At 45.5% G+C, this 19,743-nt stretch overlaps 1 protein-coding gene across 1 annotated transcript in view; it reads right to left on the bottom strand.

The window, feature by feature from the left end:
• LOC124596371 (short transient receptor potential channel 4-like) overlaps positions 1-19,743 on the bottom strand; it is a 251,939-nt gene that overhangs the window by 84,551 nt on the left and 147,645 nt on the right. The window contains exon 8 of the mRNA XM_047135486.1: positions 9,781-10,082. Coding sequence (XP_046991442.1) covers positions 9,781-10,082 — 302 coding nt within the window. The remainder of the gene's footprint in view (positions 1-9,780; positions 10,083-19,743) is intronic.

The following is a 19,743-nucleotide window of genomic DNA, read 5'->3' as shown; positions in this document are numbered from 1 at the left end:
TCTGACGATGGTGTGTACATGTACATTGACTTCTGACTATGTCTTTTGGGTGCTTCACTTTTTCTCCAGACAGTGTTGTTTGTCTTTTTCGCTGCATTTCTAGCCTTTTTGACTATTCATATTTTTCAAATTTTGTGAAGCGGGCTTGCTCTCGGGCACTAGGACTGAAACTTGGCGCCTTGGCCACCCGTCTCTCTGACTCACTTTCCATTAGTCCTTCATTCCAGGCGCCTACAAAACATACGTCAGTTACTATGAAACACACTTAAACAGTCATGGATACACTTTTAATAATTCTTTGTATCTGAACAAAAACTGCTCTAGGACATTACCGGAGCTGAGACACCTTAATCTATTTATTTTAATTACGCGTCAAGTTCCGTAGGAACAAATTGAGGAGTAAATCTCCAAGGCCATAGAACGTGTCAGTACATGAAATTACAACATAAAAGTAATAACAGATAAAAGTAAAATGTTCATGACCCCGAAAAAAGTCAATCATAAGTTTAAGTAAACGCAATCAACAATACAACAAGAATCAGCTTAATTTTTCAAGGAACTCCTCGACAGAATAGAAGGAGTGACCCATGAGGAAACTCTTCAGTTTCGATTTGAAAGCTCTTGAATTACTGATAAGATTTTTGAATTCTTGTGGTAGCTTATTGAAAATGGATGCAGCAGTATAATGCACACCTTTCTGCACAAGAGTTGAGGAAGTCCGATCTAAATGTAGGTTTGATTTCTGCCGAGTATTAACTGAGTGGAAGCTGCTTAGTCTTGGGGATAAGCTAATATTGTTAACAAGAAATGACGGTAAGGAATATATATATCTTGAGAGACCAATGTCAAAATACCCTGAATCGTGAACAGGGGTCGACAAGAGGTTCGTGAACATACACCACTGATTGCCCGAGCCGCCCTTATCTGAGCCAAAAATATCGTTTTAGAATGGGAAGGGTTACTCGAAAATATAATACCATACGGCATAAGCGAATGAAAATAAGCAAAGTGGACTAATTTTCGTGTCGAACGATCACCTACTTCGGATACAGTTAGAAAAGTACAAATGGCAGCATTAAGTCTTTGAACAAAATCCTGAACTTGGGCTTTCCACGACAGTTTACTTCGAGGTTTGAATGAAAAGTAATGCCTCCACCTTCGTTAATTGGGTTTGGATGGGAATATTTTAATAAATCAAACGCAGAAATAATCTTTAGAATGTGATCTTTAATTGCCAATATTCACTTTTCCACATAATCACCAGCAAATTGGATACATTTCTGCCAACGATGAACTAGTTTTCTGAAGCCGTCACGGAAGAAGTCGACACACTGTTTCCGCAACCACAGTCTCACAGTTCTCTCAACGTCTTCATCAGAAGCATATTGATGTTCCCGCAGATCGTCTTTCATTATCTGGAACAGATGGAAGTAAGACGGTGCTAAAACTGGACTGTATGGAGAATGCCGTACGGTAGTGAGATTCAAGTCTGTGCGCTTTCATTTCAGGAGTCTTCATCCCTTGTACCCATCGTGCAGAGATCTTCCGATAGCCAAGCAAAGCAATAATGAGACCCACACGTTCTTGTGAAATGCCTATTGGGCTTGCAGTTTCTCTCTGGGTGATATGACGATCGTCCTGAATCAATCTGTCAACATTTTGCTTGTGAAACTCGGTGGTTGCTGTCACAGGACGTCCAACTCTGTCACGCAAGTCAGATGGTCCTGCCTCAACATCTTTAAACTTACTCGCCCAACGACGCACAGTACTCACATCAACACAGTCGCCATAAACTGCTTTCATTCTCTGATGAATCTCCTTTGGGGTGACACCTTCTGCTGTCAAGAATTCAGTCACTGCATGTTGCTTAAATCTCATTGACCGACCGTCTGCGCAGGGTTCCATACTTTACACTGTAACAACACAACCGTTCAATGCTAAGGCTTCCTGCCAACTGGAGCTGTAGAGAAGAGGCTACGGAACAAGCCAGTACCTGCCGCATACCAATGCTGTCAACAATTGAAAAGTTATGAAGGTGGAGGCATTACTTTTCAGTCAACCCTCATGTCTATCTGAACACTTGGAAATTTGAACTGTTCAGTTTCACTATGCATACGCCCATTCTGTGAAATTAAAACGCCAGTTTTTGTTGAATTGTGTGTTAGAAACTATAAAAACTGAGTCTTACTGTGATTTAGCGTTAGTTTATTTTCTACAAGCCATGAACTTATGTGATGAACTGGATTATTTGAAACAGAGCCAATATTGTACACTACCAAGCTAGTGTCATCAGCAAACAGAAATATTTTAGAGTTACCTGTAATACTAGAGGGCATATCAAAATGGCTCTGAGCACTATGGGACTCAACTGCTGTGGTCATCAGTCCCCTAGAACTTAGAACTACTTAAACCTAAGGACATCACACACATCCATGCCCGAGGCAGGATTCGAACCTGCGACCGTAGCAGTCGCACGGTTCCGGACTGCGCGCCTAGAACCGCGAGACCACCGCGGCCGGCAAGAGGGCATATCACTTATATAAATAAGTAACAGGATTGGCGCGAACACTGATCCCTGGGGCAGCCCCCATTTGGCAATACCCCACTCAGACCCCACATCACAGCCACCGTCATTATAAGATTTAGTTTCAATAGACAATTGGGAAACTGAATTAAAGATAGGCGGGTGTCGATCAGAGCCCTGAATAATACTACCTTCCTAGCAATTACATTGACTCGTATCGATTAACCACTTCCAGAGGTTGGTATCACACAACTCCGATTGGAGCCTGTGTACTTGACAGTGGTCTGGCAGTATCAAGGAGACAGGCGAATAGACAGTACAACTTGGGGTATGATACTGTGGGAGTAAGGGGGTGTACTTATACTTCAGAGGAACTACATGAGAAATATCTACTGTGCTAGAGAGGAGACAGAGAGTGAGAGAGAGAGAGAGAGAGAGAGAGAGAGAGAGAGAGAGAGAGAGAGAGAGAGACTGTCGTCTTGCTGGATAGAATAGTCCGGCTTGTAACGTGACTTGGATATCGTAGGCCTTTGTTGGCCTTGGGTGTGACTGGTGGGCTACACCGTCCATCGCAAAATTTCCGAGACTGGTTTGATATTAACACGCTTGATTGCGCCAGGTTATGACAGCCTAACACATTCCTGTCGTATAAGCGACGTCAACGTAGTAACTGCGGTGGCAGCTTGAACTAACAGCTGTAAACAACGTACGTGCTTCCACTGGTCTGCTCTCAGCAGCCAGTGTTAAGCAGTGATAGTGTGGTCATAGCTTGTCAACGTTGTTGTTCCATAAAACGCAATGGAACAGCATCTTTGAATCAATGTTCGACGTTCTCCAGGATATTTTGAAGGAGAGAGCAGTATGTGCAAAGTTTGTCCCAAATACTTTGACTCCTGAACAAAAATAACGACGCGGGACGCCAGCTGCGACTTGATAGAAAAGCAAAACGCACGCAATACTTTCCTGGAAAAAAATGGATGACGAGAGTTGGTCTTTTCAATAAAAGCCTACCACAGAAAGGTTAACTGCAGAAATTCACATGAAGAGTCAAAGCTTTGATGACATAACCGACATTCCAGCCAGTGTGACTCGCGAAATGAACAATATTAGGAGTTTTTTTGACAGTTTCATATGGTAGTACCAACGTTTGTGCATTGTAATCAAGTGGAGGGAGACTACTTAGAACACTTGAAGCAATAAAATCACCTTCTCAACTTTCCTCCATTTCTTATTAACCCAGTCTCGAAACTTTATGGACTGAATGGTTGATGTATGATATTAGCACGCTTGATTACGGGCATGTTATGACAGCCTAACACATTGGACACTCCACCTTCCATATGGCGCAGGCACTGGGCTTTTCACATATCGCCGCATCAGTGATGTACTGTAAGTACCTAGATCCAAGGAAAATCACCTCTGACAGTCAACTATGAGAGTCACAGTTAACTATCAAGGAGTTTAATAGGGGATAGCCAGGTCATAGTGCAGCAAATCATTCGTTATTCTTGCTGGCAGTGGTTAGTCATGCCATTCAGAACTCTACTGTTATTATGGGTCCCAGAAGTCACGGCCTCACCCATGTGACACTGTTCACCACACTGTGCCGTGGTCAAAGATCAACATGGACGCAGGAACACCTTCGTTGGAAGAACAAAGAATGGTTATGGTCGACCTGGTAGTACGTTATCAGTGTGTTGAAAACTGCATGAGTGATGCATCACACTTGCAAAGGGTTCATTGCTCAAATTGGTGGTGGAGGTATTGTCGTCTTGGGGGGGGGGGGGGGGGGATGCACACTTGATGAAGTGGGATCTCTGATATTGACCAGTCTTGTCTATCGGACTGTTCACCTACATCATAACGCAAAAAACGCACTTCCCCTTGGCTGCTCATTTGTGCCAGCGTAGTTTAGGAACACCCAACCTCAGTCTTACCGAGCACCATCTGGGAAGTAATACGTGGTCCCTGAACGCAACTCCTGAAGAAAAAAAAAAGTGTGTGTGTGAAATCTTATGGGACTTAACTGCTAAGGTCATCAGTCCCTAAGCTTACACACTACTTAACCTAAATTATACTAAGGACAAACACACACACACCCACGCCCGAGGGAGGACTCGAACCTCCGCCGGGATCAGCCGCACAGTCCATGACTGCATCTCCTGCCAGTCTGAGTGAATTATGAATGGCGGTTGAGAAGTCGTTGATCAGGATGACTTCCCAACGCTTAAGCCATTCTCTCAAGGGACGTGAAAATGCACATGGACGAGGAGCTGGTGACGTCACAGCGTGGAATTCTACATTCGGCTATACTGTGAAATGAAAAATCTGGCAAGCGAGATTTTTGCCTCGCGGTGAGGAACGTGACCAATGAGATGCAGTGTTGTTTTTATAGCACAAGCAGAATTTAGGGGCCGCCATATCGTATAAACTCCGTGTTTGGAGTATTTTTTTTATTACGTGGTATATACTTTCTTTAGTATGTGGTATGTATATACGAGTAAACTGTTTCAGAGCATCAGTACACTGAGGATCTCTCGAAAATGCATCGTTTTAGGTACGTTTTGTTATAATAAAATGACAATATAGTACATATCACTAGTTAAAGGCTTTCATTATTTGATGCTTTTAGTGTTATAACTTGTGTGCTATGAAGGTATACCGTTTCAATGCTATGGCACCAGCTCTATCGAAAGCGCGTCGCTTTGGTACGGTTTGTTGTAGTTAAATATCAAATGATGACATTTGAAGATATAGCCTTGACACAGTGTATATCACATACGGAGGAAGCGTCGCCAAGTCGGTGCTGTAATGTAGTTCGTTGTGTTACGAGCTTTGAAGTAAGCGGTAGCAGACTGTCGTCTAGTTCAAATGGTTCAAATGGCTCTGAGCACTATGGGACTTAACTTCTCAGGTCATCAGTCCCCTAGAACTCGTCCAGTTACTTCTAATTTTTTTTCTTAGCTGCTGTTTTCTAAAAGATTCTGTGTCTTTCTTATCAATTTAATAAAAGTTTTAACTGAAGCAGTGGATGTTATTTGTCATAAATAACGCATTTGCTGCAATTCTTGTCGCATAGGTCAACTTTGTGTAAAATACATGTACAGTCGTGGACAAAACGAGCGAGACCCCTCGCCTTTTCATTATGCTGATCCACACAGCTTTAAAGTCTGCTACACAGCATAACAGGCAAGGCGACGAAGTGCTACCAACATACTACGCGCAGGCGTGAAATTGAAAAACCATCCGAACTTTGTTACACTGTTTTGAATCATGTGTAAGACTATATTAATGCTGATTAGTGTGTTAAACACAACACGCAAATATGAGATATAAGTAAAAGAAGAAACGCTAATTAGTATGAACTGTACCAATAAAAATACTATGCGCAGGCGTGAAATTGAAAAACTATCCGAAATTTACGGGGACAGTTGAAAATGTGTGCCCCGACCGGGTCACGTTCCCGGGATCACCTGCTTACATGGCAGACGCTCTATCCATTTTTTTTTCGTTTTGTTCGATACAGTTCGTTGCGTTTGGTCTGGGCGGACGTCACAAGACATCCGTTCGAGTTGATCGTTGATTCCTGACTCAGTTCTTTTATTACAGAGAACACGCAGCCCTCTGACCGAACACGCTGAGTTACCGTGCCGGCAAATAGTGAATGAGACATGTCCGAAAGAACAGATACTATCTTCATATATGTGTAGTTCAGGCTCACCGGCCATTTGACTATCTTCTTCTTCTTTGCAGATGCACAAACAGTGCCCGAACTCTTACGGGACTCGGCAGTAAGGCCGCGAGTAATGAGTATAACGGGCCGGGAGGCGTGGCAGAGATAAGTCCCTGCAGTCGTGGGGTTGGGCGGCCACCCCTCATTACAGATGTCGCACGTAAAAGGCTGGGCAGACAGGTAAAACAGGACAGGAAGCTAACTGTGGCGGAACTAACATCAGACATTAATGCTGGGCAGAGTACAAGTGTATCTGAACACACAGCGTGCCGACACACTCCTAACAAGAGGTCTACGCATCCGACGAACCATGCATGTGTAATGTTAACACCACGACATCGGCAACTACGACTGAAATGGGCACGTGACCATCGGCACTGGGCGTTGGAGCAGTGGCAGAGCTTTGCATGGGGTGGTGAATCCCGATACTTTCTTCATCAAGCCGGCAGAAGGGCACGAATCCGTCGTCTCCGCCGGCGGCTGTGGCCGAGTGGTTCTAAGCGCTTCAGTCCGGAACCGCGCTGCTGCTACGGTCGCAGGTTCGAATCCTTCCTCGGGCATGGATGTGTGTGATGTCCTTAGGTTAGTTAGGTTTAAGTAGTTCTAAGTCTAGGGGACTGATGACCTCAGATGTTAAGTCCCATAGTGCTCAGAGCCATTTGAACCATTTTGAACCTTCGTCTCCCAGGGGAACAGCTATTTGAGGCCTGTATTGTGGGACGGAGACAAGCTGGCAGCGGCTACATTATGTGCTGGGGAACTTTCATGGCCGAGCGGTTAAAGGCGCTACAGTCTGGAACCGCATGACCGCTACGGTCGCAGGTTCGAATCCTGCCTCGGGCATGGATGTGTGTGATGTCCTTAGGTTAGTTCGGTTTAAGTAGTTCTAAGTTCTACGACCACAGCAGTTGAGTCCCATAGTGCTCAGAGCCATTTGAACCATTTGAACTTTCATGTGGGCATCCATGGGTCCAGTGGAGCTCGTGCAAGGCACCATGACGGCCAAGAAGCATTGTACACTGGTTGCAGATCACGTACACCCTTTCATGACAATCACGTTTCCCGATGGCAGCGGCGTTTTTCATCAAGACCATGAACCACGTCACAAGGCCAGGAGCGTGATGGAGTGGTTTGAGGAACACAGTAACGAGTTCCAATTGCCGTGCTGGTCTCCCGATTCGCCAGATCTGAACGCGATCGTACAAATCTGGGATTTGACTGAAAGTGGCGGCAGAATTCATCGGCCCCCTCCCCGGAATTTACGGGAATTGGGTGACTTGTTTGTGCAGTCGTGGTGCCAACTCCCTCCAGCGACCTCCATGCTGCGACGCGCCGTCGTTGTTATCAAAGGTGGACATACCGGCCTTAGGTAGGTGTCATAACGTTCTGGCTGATCAGTGTATGAGGAACAATAGCGGACCTAAGATTGTGAAAATACAATACACAAACAGATAAAATATGAGGGCATACAGAGCAAAGAAGTTCACACCTTTCATTGAAACATGGCTCACGTGACATCACTTTATTATATCACCTGACACTGCGGCGATATTGACGCCATCCGGTCATAAGTCTAAATGAAAATAAATTTGTCAGAACACGAAAGTTGCGGCCCTCATGCAAAGGGATAAGTTCTAGGAAAGAAGAAGTGTTACTGAGGTTCGTAGCAGTAGTTTCCGACAGGTTCCTGAAAACCGTGCCAGCAAATGAATATAACCACGTTGAATACAAAGCGACAAGCAACTAGAGAACTGCGGTGCTACTGTACTAGAGTTTTCGGAACCATTCACCAACACAAATGACTGTTTGCACTGTTTTTTATCAATGTGTCCTGGTAACATGGTGCTGGGGCCTGAAGACCGTTGTGCGTCACACACGCACTCTTGTTTCGTAGCAACGCTAAAGCATCTGCTTGGGTCTTCCACCAACACCCGACATCACTGCCTGGAGGTGGCGATTGGGTACTTCGTCGGAATATTGACCAGTTTTAGTGAGACCATTCTATAAAATACAAGAACTTCAGTGACAACTGTACATAGTACGAAAGTTCCCGACATTTAAATTTCGCACGCAAATGGTTACGAGTACACTGAAACACCGCTGGGTGTATCCCCATAGCTGGCCGGAGTGGCCAGCGGTTCTAGGCGCTACAGTCTGGACCCGCGCGACCGCTACGGTCGCAGGTTCGAATCCTGCCTTGGGCATGGATGTGTGTGATGTTCTTAGGTTAGTTAGGTTTAAGTAGTTCTAAGTTCTAGGGGACTGATGACCTCAGCAGTTAAGTCCCATAGTGCTCAGAGCCATTTGAACCATTTTTTTGTATCCCCATACATCGTTCCTGATTCGGTGAGGTAAGAAATGGCGAGATGAGTGGTTTGTTTATTTGTTGGTGAGCATATTTCCATTGCAGTGTTTCAGTGTTTCGGATTTTTCGAAGGCTGACGCGAAAGAGCAGCTTCTTTACATAAAACTTTGTTTTAATCTTACGCAACCGCTGCTTCTATGCACCAATGTTAAAGCAATCTTTTGGAGACAGCGCTTTAGTTTAGACATAAACACAGACTTTCGAAACAGGCGAGCACTAACCGATGATGATGTCACGTCTCGTCGGTCGTCAACTCGGGTCACACCAGAAAATGTTCAGTAAGTGCGGGATCTGATTCTGCAAAATCGCAAACAGACTATCCAAGACCTATACCACACCTTGCGAACAAGCTATGTTCCATGTGAACGTATTCTGTCAGGAGAACTGAGCATGAGAAGGACTGTGGTGAAATCTGTGCGACTACCTCAAGACGATCAGAAGCACCATCACGTGGGAGTCTGCAAGGAAAGCCAACAGCTGTTTCAAGGCGATGCAAACTTTCTTTCAAAGGTGACAAAGTCTGTTTTATGGCTGTGACCCTGACAATAAGCAGTAATCGTCGCAATGGAAGAGTCCTTCTCTACTACGGCCACAAAGACCTCAACAAGTGAATAGTAACATTAAGTTCTTGGTGATCCGTCTTTTTTTCTTAAAAATGACAGATTGTTCAAAACGAGTTTATTCCTCTTGGTCAGACGCTGAATAAAAACTTGTATTCCGATGTTCTAAGGCGTTTTCGGAAGGTCACAAGAGAAACTCTACAGAAGTGGCGTACGAACGTCTGGCTACTCAATCACGCAAATTTTCAGAAATTTTTGACTAAAAACAAAAAGACAGTTCTTTCTTATCCACCATACTCACAAGACTTACCTCCATGTGTCTTCTTCTTCCCCAAGATTAAAACCAAGCTGGGGGGGGGGGGGGGGGGCGAAGATTTGATTCAGTGGTTGCTTTTCGTATGCAGTCGGAAACGGTAGTAAACATCCTTAAAAAATCAAAATGGCCGAAAATCTGGGATCGGTACTCTTGTTCACGAGGGGACTACTTTGAAGGTGATAGTTCAGAATAATATCTAGGTAAAATTAAATAATTTTAGTTGATACATTGCGAGAACTTTTCGATATCACCTGGTATTTTTGTCAAGAAAATTTGCTGTACCTGCAGTGAAAGCGAGGAAGAAGAGGGCGAAGATGGCTGTGTACTTGGCGATGTCGCGCGTCATCTTGCCGACGGAGACGAGCAGTGGGCCCAGGTGGTAGTTGAGCTGGAAGAGCAGCAGCAGACGGCCGAACGCCATGATGGTGCCGATGGCGAAGAGCCCCTCGGCCACCAGCGTGGGGTCCAGGTAGTGCCAGTACGCGCGCTCCAGCGTCTCCTGGTCCGAGGCCTGGACGTCCAGTAGCGCGCACAGCCACGACGTGAATGTCGCCACGAACAGCAGGTGCGTCACCACGTCGTACCTGTGCGCACGACACGCCGTCAGGCCAAAAATTCCTGCTGGGCTGTTCATCTAACGTTTAGCTTACTTCGGGTACATTCGATGCGGGCGTTATCGCATTTTCATATTCAGTCGTGAGTAGTACAGCCTGTTAGTGGTAACGTCTGTGAGGGGAGTCCAATAAGTAATGCGTTCTTTTCTAAAAGCTGATTGGTTTTATTCAGGATTTCAGTAGACCATATGTGCAGATGTGCAGAACTATAGACCTATATCTCTAAGGTCTATCAGTTGTAGAATTTAGGAACACGTATTATGTTCGAGTATAATGACTTTTCTGGAGACCAGAAATCTGCTCTGTAGGAATCAGCATGGGTTTCGAAAAAGACGATCGTGTGAAACCCAGCTCGCGCTATTCGTCCACGAGACTCAGAGGGCCATGGAAACGGGTTCCCAGGTAGAAGCCGTGTTTCTTGACTTCCGCAAGGCGTTCGATACGGTTCCCCACAGTCGTTTAATGAACAAAGTAAGAGCATATGGACTATCAGACCAATTGTGTGATTGGATTGAAGAGTTCCTAGATAACAGAACGCAGCATGTCATTCTCAATGGAGAGAAGTCTTCCGAAGTAAGAGTGATTTCAGGTGTGCCGCAGGGGAGTGTCGTAGGACCGTTGCTATTCACAATATACATAAATGACCTTGTGGATGACATCGGAAGTTCACTGAGACTTTTTGCGGATGATGCTGTGATATATCGAGAAGTTTTAACAATGGAAAATTGTACTGAAATGCAAAAGGATCTGCAGCGAATTGACGCATGGTGCAGGGAATGGCAATTGAATCTCAATGTAGACAAGTGTAATCTGCTGCGAATACATAGAAAGAAATATCCCTTATCATTTAGCTACAATATAGCAGGTCAGCATCTGGAAGCAGTTAATTCCATAAATTATCTGGGAGTACGCATTAGGAGTGATTTAAAATGGAATGATCATATAAAGTTGATCGTCGGTAAAGCAGATGCCAGACTGAGATTCATTGGGAGAATCCTAAGGAAATGCAATCCGAAAACAAAGGAAGTAGGTTACAGTACGCTTGTTCGCCCACTGCTTGAATACTGCTCAGCAGTGTGGGATCCGTACCAGATAGGGTTGATAGAAGAGATAGAGAAGATCCAACGGAGAGCAGCGCGCTTCGTTACAGGATCATTTAGTAATTGCGAAAGCGTTACGGAGATGCTAGATAAACTCCAGTGGAAGACTCTGTAGGAGAGACGCTCAGTAGCTCGGTACGGGCTTTTGTTGAAGTTTCGATAACATACCTTCACCGAGGAGTCAAGCAGTATATTGCTCCCTCCTACGTATATCTCGCGAAGAGACCATGAGGATAAAATCAGAGATATTAGAGCCCACACAGAGGCATACCGACAATCCTTCTTTCCACGAGAAATACGAGACTGGAATAGATGGGAGAACCGATAGAGGTACTCAAGGTACCCTCCGCCACACACCGTCAGGTGGCTTGCGGAGTATGGATGTAGATGTAGATATTATTAGCTAAAAAAGCCTATTTCTCAACATAATCTCCGTTCAGTGCGGCGGCCGTACGCCACCTTACTGGGAAGGCCTATATGCCTGTATTGTACTACTCTACTGGTCGATGCCCGAGCCAACATCTTGCTGCATCAACAACTTCCCCATCATCCACGTACTGTTTCCTGCGGAGTGCATCCTTCATTGGGCCAAACAGATAGAAGTCGGAAGGTGCGAGTTCCAGGCTGTAGGGTGCACGAGAACTCCTCCCGGGTGCGCAGACAAGTCCGAGGCCTTGCGTTGTCACGGAGAAGCAGAAGTTCGTTTGCATTTTTTTGGCGATGAACACGCTGAAGTTGTTCCTTCAATTTCCTGAGGGTAGCACAATACATTTCAGAGTTGCATCTTGAGTGAGGATATGTAACAAAATAACTCCTTCAGAGTCACAGAAGTCTGTCGCCAAGACTTTACTGGCTGAACGTACGGCTTTGAATTTTTTCATTGGGGGAGTACTGGTGTGGTACCACTCCATGGATTGCCGTTTTATTTCCGGTTCGAAGCGATGAACACCTGTTTCATCACCTGTGACGATGTTCGAAAAAAATTATCAGGACCAACCTTGTAACGACAAGCAGTTTCACACAGATGGTTCTTGGTTGCTCCATAGGGTCTTCTGTTAGGCAGCGAGGAATCCAGAGGGTACACACCTTTGCGTGTACCAACTGGTGGACGAGTGTGTCAGCACTGTCAACAGAAACGTCCAGTTTAGCAGCGCAGTGTTTGTGATCTGTAGATTACATCGAACGAGAGTGTCTGCACGTTCCAACATTGCAGAAGTCCCAAGTGTGTGTAGCCGGCCAACACGCGGGAGGTCGGACAGGTTGTGGTGAGAACAGACTCCTCGCCCAACGACTCACAGTAATGTTTTTCACTGCCAGGTCTCCGTAGACATTCTCCAAGCGCCTATGAATATCTGCGATCCTCTGGTTTTCCGACAAAATAAACTCTTTGACGAACGAGTCTCCGTTACAGACGCCATTTTGAAAGCTACGTATAGCGCTGCCACCAATCGGAACTTGATGGAATTATAGGGGCTCAAGCGGAAATATTCCACTATGTCTCACAAGAACCTCCGTATTTTCTCAACCGGAACTGGCCAAGAATAAAAGATTATTGCATTACTTATTGAACGCCCCTCGTAATTAACAAAATATACCGAACTACAATCCCATTAATTGGGCTTAGCTCATTATTCCAGATGAGCTCAGGTTCCTTTATAAACCTTTGAACTGTGGGCATAATTTATTTGTTGTTATTTTGCTCCCCAAATGGCAAAACCCATTTACTACTTTAAAGGTCTCATATCCTAATCTAATTCCCGCAGCATCACTCGATTTAATTCGACTACATGCAATTATCCTCGTTTTGCTTATGTTGATGTTCATCTTATATCCTCCCTTCAAGACAATATCCATTCCGTTCAACTGCTCTTCCAAGTCCTTTGCTGTCTCTGACAGAATTACAATGTCATCGGCGAACCTCAAAGTTTTTATTTCTTCTCCATGGATTTTAATTCCTACTCCGAATTTTTCTTGTGTTTCCTTCACTGCGTGCTCAGTATAAAGATTGAATAACATCAGGTAGAGGCTACAACCCTGTCTCATTCCCTTCCCAACCACTGCATCCCTTTCATGTCCCTCGACTCTTATAACGGCCATCTGGTTTCTGTACAAATTGTAAATAGCCTTTCGCTCCCTGTATTTTACCTCTGCCACCTTCAGAATTTGAAAGAGAGTATTCCAGTCAACGTTGTCAAAAGATTTCTCCAAGTCTACAAATGCTAGAAACGTAGGTTTGCCTTTCCTTGATCTAGCTTCTAAGATAAGTCGTAGGGTCAGTATTGCCTCACGTGTTCCAGTATTTTTATGGGATCCAAACTGATCTTCCCAGAGGTCGGCTTCTGCTAGTTTTTCCATTCGTCTGTAAAGAATTCGCTTTAGTATTTTGCAGCTGTGACTTATTAAACTGATAGTTCGGTAATTTTCACATCTGTCAACACATGCTTTCTTTGGGATTGGAATTATTATATTCTTCTTGAAGTCTGAGGGTATTTCGCCTGTCTCATACATCTTGCTCACCAGATGGTAAAATTTTGTCAGGACTGGCTCTCCCAAGGCTGTCAGTAGTTCTAAGGGAATGTTGTCTACTCCTGGGGCCTTGTATCGACTCAGGTCTTTCAGTGCTCTGTCAAACTCTTCACGCAGAATCATATCTCCCATTCATCTTCATCTGCATCCTCTTCCATTCCCATAATATTGTCCTCAAGTACATCACCCTTGTGTAGACCCTCTATATACTCCTTCCACCTTTCTGCTTTCCCTTCTTTGCTTAGAACTGGGTTTCCATCTGAGCTCTTGATATTCATACAAGTGGTTCTCTTTTCTCCAAAGGTCTCTTTAATTTTCCTGTAGGCAGTATCTATCTTACCCCCAGTGAGATCAGTCTCTGCATCCTTACATCTGTCCTCTAGCCATGTCTGCTTAGCCATTTTGCACTTCCTGTCGATCTCATTTGTAAGATGTTTGTATTCCTTTTTGCCTGCTTCATTTACTGCATTTTTATATTTTCTCCTTTCATCAACTAAATTCAATATTTCTTCTGTTACCCAAGGATTTCTACTAGCCCTCGTCTTTTTACCTACTTGATCCTCTGCTGCCTTCGCTACTTCATCCCTCAAAGCTACCCATTCTTCTTCTACAGTATCTCTTGCCCCCATTCCTGTCAATTGTTCCCTTATGCTCTCCCTGAAACTCTGTACAACCTCTGGTTTAGTCAGTTTATCCAGGTCCCATCTCCTTAAATTCCCACCTTTTTTCAGTTTCTTCAGTTTTAATCTACAGTTCGTAACTAATAGATTGTGGTCAGAGTCCACATCTGCCCCTGGAAATGTCTTACAATTTAAAACCTGATTCCTAAATCTCTGTCTTACCATTATATAATCTATCTGAAACCTGTCGCTATCTCCAGGCTTCTTCCATGTATACAACCTTCTTTTATGATTCTTGAACCAAGTGTTAGCTATGAATAAGTTGTGCTCTGTGCAAAATTCTACCAGGCCGCTTTCTCTTCCGTCTCGTACCCCCAATCCATATTCACGTACTATGTTTCCTTCTCTTCCTTTTCTTACTACCGAACTCCAGTCACCTATGACTATTAAATTTTCGTCTCCCTTCACTATCTGAATAATTTCTTTTATTTCATCATACATTTCTTCAATTTCTTCCTCATCGGCAGAGCTAGTTGGCATATAAACTTGTACTACTGTAGTAGGCGTGGGCTTTGTGTCTATCTTGGCCACAATAATACGTTCACTATGCTGTTTGTAGCACCTTACCCGCACTCCTATTGTTTATTCATTATTAAAGCTACTCCTGCATTACCCCAATTTGATTTTGTATTTATAACCCTGTATTCACCTGACCAAGAGTCTTGTTCCTCCCGCCACCGAACATCACTAATTCCCACTATATCTAACTTAAACCTATATATTTCCCTTTTTAAATTTTCTAACCTACCTGACGATTAAGGGATCTGACATTTCACGCTCCGATCCGTAGAACGCCAGTTTTCATTCTCCTGATAACGACGTCCTCTTGAGTAGTCCCCGCCCGGAGGTCCGAATGGGGGACAATTTTACCTCCGGAATATTTATACCTGATCGGTATAAACGCATAAAATGTTTTTATAGCGTTTGTGCTTCATATTTGTTGCTATCCAAATGCTGTCGCTGCAGTTCATTCAAATGCTGTCGCTGCAGTTCGAACATTCAGTCAGGTCCTTAGGTCGTAAAGTGAGCAATCTTTGGCACAGTGGGGCATAGGTGAATACAGAGTGATGCGTCAGATATCTCGTTTATTCTGAACGAATGACACTCTTCCTCTGTCTGACGGCACGCCGTGCTCCAGTTTGTATGCTGCCATTGCCAAATGGTCCGATTTTTCTGCCATTCTGTCTACAGTGATACAGTTTTTTGCTGTTGAGTGTATCTAAACCAAATAAAGTGTTTACTGCGTAGAAATGAGCAGTGGTAGTGAACTCTTAAGGATCTTGGAATCCTTCACTTTCTTTCTGATACATTTACTCTCCAATGGTCCTTCTTTTGCTGACTGTACAAATCAGTTACAGCTGAACTGTTATTAATACAGTCTCAATACAAGACAAAAAAATTAAAAATTGTTCTCATGCAGACTTTGCCTCCTAGTGGTTGGTTCAGAACGGAGTTACACAGTCTGATGGAAAAGTTTGCAAGAAGGTCACGTCTAACATAAAGAAAGAAAAGAAACTGGGAATCCCTACAAATCCTAAAGAATTAATTGGGCAGTCAAAGATCAACTAGTTCAAAAAAATTTCGGGCTTGCTGCCGGTCGTCGTTCAATACCTCACATGATATTTCAACAGGGTACCTGCCAATCATCTTCAGGTAAGCCGTCACAGACTGGCGGAAACGCCTTTGTTTTCTTTATTGTTATTTAACACCTTACATAAGGTGGGCTGGCAGCAGCACACTATGCAGCTCTTCAGCCACAAGTATTACAAAGAAAATACAATGGAGACACAGAATATACAGAACAAAGTTTGGGGCAAAAAGCAGTAGACACAGAAACAAATAACACGTAGCCGTTCACGCGCAAAGACACCTAAAGAAACTGTTGGCACTGCACATGGACACTGATAACGGAGACGACACGTGAACGATGGAGTGTGGGCGGCGAAATACACTGAGGCACAAACGCAACGGCACACACAGTAAAACGATGGCGATGATCTCCGGCGCATGAATGTCCACTTAACGTGTGCGAGTCTGGGGACCTGCCAAGAGGGGAAGAAGGTGGTGGGGGAGGGAGAGGCGAGAGCAAAGATGCCAATGGCAGAGGAGATGGTGGGAGAAATGAAGGGATGGGGGTAGGGGAAGCCTGGGGGAGGAGGGGGGAGAGAGGGAGGGGGGAGGGAAGGGGGAGAGAAGGGAGAGAGGGTGCCCATAGGAACAAACACAGGAAGAGGGAGGGGAGTATTAAAGTTGGTAGGAGGGGTAGATGGAGGGGAGGAGGGCATCATCAGGGAGGGGGAGCTGGCGGAAGCCACCTTGGAAGAGGGTAAGGAGGGTGGAGAGATGGAGAGCAGGTGGGACGTGAAAATACAGGCGCAGTACCGGACGAGGGCGGGAGAGGATGGGAGAGACAAGCGGGTGAGGAGGATCGAGTTTACGGGAGGTGTAGAGGATCCGTATCCGTTTGAGGAAAAGGAGGAGGTGGGGGAACGGAATAAGGTGGTACAGGATCCGTGTGGGGGAGGGGAGACGGATGCGATAGGCGAGGCAAAAAGCATGGCGTTCAAGGATCTGAAGGGATTTGTAAAAGGTAGGAGGAGCGGAGATCCAGGCAGGGTGGGCGTAGCAGAGGATAGGGTGGACGAGGGATTTATAGGTATGGAGGATGGTGGAAGGGTCCAGACTCCATGTACAGCCTGAAAGGAGCTTGAGGAGACGGAGTCAGGAGTGTGCCTTGGCTTGGATTGTTCGGAGGTGGGGGGTCCAGGAGAGGCGACGGTCAAGGGTGACGCCAAGGTACTTAAGGGTGGGGGTGAGGGCGACAGGATGGCCATAGACAGTGACATAGAAGTCGAGGAGGCGGAAGGAAGGAGTGGTTTTGCCTACAATGATCACCTGGGTTTTGGAAGGATTGACCTTAAGCGACCACTGGTTGCACCAAGTGGTGAATCTGTCAACATGGGACTGGAGAAGGTGTTGGGAGCGCTGCAGGTTGGGGGCGGGGGAAAGGAAGGCGGTGTCATCGGCGTACTGGAGAAGGTGGATGGGGGGTGAAGGCGGCGGCATGTCCGCCGTATACAAAAGGTACAGAAGAGGGGAGAGGACGGAAACTTGGGGCACACCGGCGGAGGGGAAGAAGATGTAGGAATCCGTGTTATGGATGGTGACGTAGGAAGGACGTTGGGAAGGAAAGGACCCGATCAGACGGACGTAGTTAATAGGAAGAGCGAAGGTTTGGTGCTTGAAGAGGAGACCGGAATGCCACACACGGTCATAGGCGCGTTCGAGGTCAAGGGAGAGGAAGATGGTGGAGCGACGGGAATTAAGCTGTTCGGAGAGGAGATGAGTGAGGTGAAGGAGAAGGTCATTGGTAGAGAAGGACGGTCGAAAGCCACACTGGGTAATGGGAAGGAGGCGGTGCTGGCGGAGATGCTGGTGGATGCGTCGGGTAAGGATGGATTCCAGGACCTTGCTGAAGACCAAGATAAGGCTGATGGGACGGTAGGAGGAGACAGCGGATGGCGGTTTACCGGGTTTAAGGAACATCAGGATGCGGGAGGTTTTCCACAGGTCGGGGTAGTAGCCGGTGGACAGGAGCACATTATAGAGCCTGGCGAGGGTGGAGAGGAAGGAGGCAGGAGCTTCACGGAGGTGGCGATAGGTGACACGATCGTGACCAGGACTGTAGCGATGAGATCCTGAGTAGTGATGGGGACATTGAGTTCGGTGTGTGCAATGTTGTCCAAGTGCGGAAACGTCCTACGTTCCGCAATACATAGCGCGCTGCAACTATTCTGCGCATGAGTCGAAAACTTGATAGATGGACCACACTGCCCGCCGGCAGCGCCATCACTGGTGGAATAGCGGAACTCAGTCGCTGTCTGCGTTGCTGTTTGCCGCGGCCATCGGTGCACTCTGTCGTCTTCGATTTGAGCAAATCGTGGAGATGATGGGATTCCATGCACTGTCCAGCTGGTAGCCGCTGTCCCAGTTCAACAGATTTTCCGCCAGGCGTATTTCTACGGATTCTTTAATAATGGAATCGCAGTAAGATGTTGCAGTGGACAAAAACATTGTTTTCTCATACTCCATTAAATGTCCAGTGGAAATACAATTCACAAAGATCAACTAGGTTCATTGGAACCTGACGTTTACAGCATCAGTCGCGAGTGTGGCATGCAGTACATCGGCCAGACGCAGCTACGTATCTTGCAGGACTCTTTAGAACACTTGTGGTGAGTTCGACTCAACCAAACCGACAAATCTTTAGTGGCAGAGCGCAGCACCATTGAAGAACACATGTTCGTTTTTGAACAGAGAGAGATGCTGTGCCACGTCTAAGGGTTCAAGGATTCGATCGTCAAAGTGACTGTTGAAATAATACGAGGAAAGCTTGAAAATTAATGCACAATAATTTAATTACGAAAAAGTTTAATAGGTAACAAAACAAAAATATCACAAATAAACTTACATGTTTTACCTACTTTTCTATACAGTCACCAACGTTCTCACCACATTTCTCTCATCGTGGTACCAGTTTCAAAGTGCTCCGTTCGTAGATGCCTGTTTGGCTGGAGTATAGTTATAGGGAATTGCTGATTTCACTTCCGTATTTGCCGCAAAGCGTTGGCCGGTCAGGAATTTCTTCGTGGGACGAAACAGATGAAAGTCTGACGGTGCAAGTTCCTAACTGTACGGCAGATGCTGGAGCACCTCCAACCCAAACAGCAGGAGCAGCAACATGGGGGCGAGCACTGTCATGACGAAGTCTGACACCGTCAGCATTAAGTTGTGGCGTTTGTCACGAAGGGCAACATGTAACTTAACCAAAATTTTAATGTAGCCTGAAGCATTCGCAGTGGTCCCTTGTTCAGCAATGTCCTCTAATAACACACCCTGAATATCCCAGAACACTGTCACAGGCACTTTTCTAGCAGACTGAGTCACTCTGAAGTTTTCTGTTACTGGAGAACCAGCATGTTTCCATTCCATAGAGGCCTTCTCGGTTTCGGGCGTGCAGTGGTACGCCCACGACTCATCACCAGTGACGATTCCTTTCAGAAAGTCCTGTTCTTCTGCGACGTAACGCGTTAAATCATCCAAGCTTGTCATCATTCGCTAGGCCTTGTGCTTCCCTGCCAAGTTCTTAGGCACCAAACGAGCACTAACTTTACGAAATTTCAAATGTTCAAATGCGTGTGAAATCTTATGGGACTTAACTGCTAAGGTCATCACTCCCTAAGCTTACACACTACTTAACCTGAATTATCCTAAGGACGAACACACACATCCATGCTCGAGGGAGGATTCGAACCTCCGCCGGGA

Source organism: Schistocerca americana, chromosome 1 (genome assembly GCF_021461395.2).
Source record: "Schistocerca americana isolate TAMUIC-IGC-003095 chromosome 1, iqSchAmer2.1, whole genome shotgun sequence".
Taxonomy (NCBI): Eukaryota; Metazoa; Arthropoda; class Insecta; order Orthoptera; family Acrididae; genus Schistocerca; species Schistocerca americana.
The sequence above is the reverse complement of the archived record's forward strand: the minus strand, read 5'-3'. Positions and strand labels throughout refer to the sequence as shown.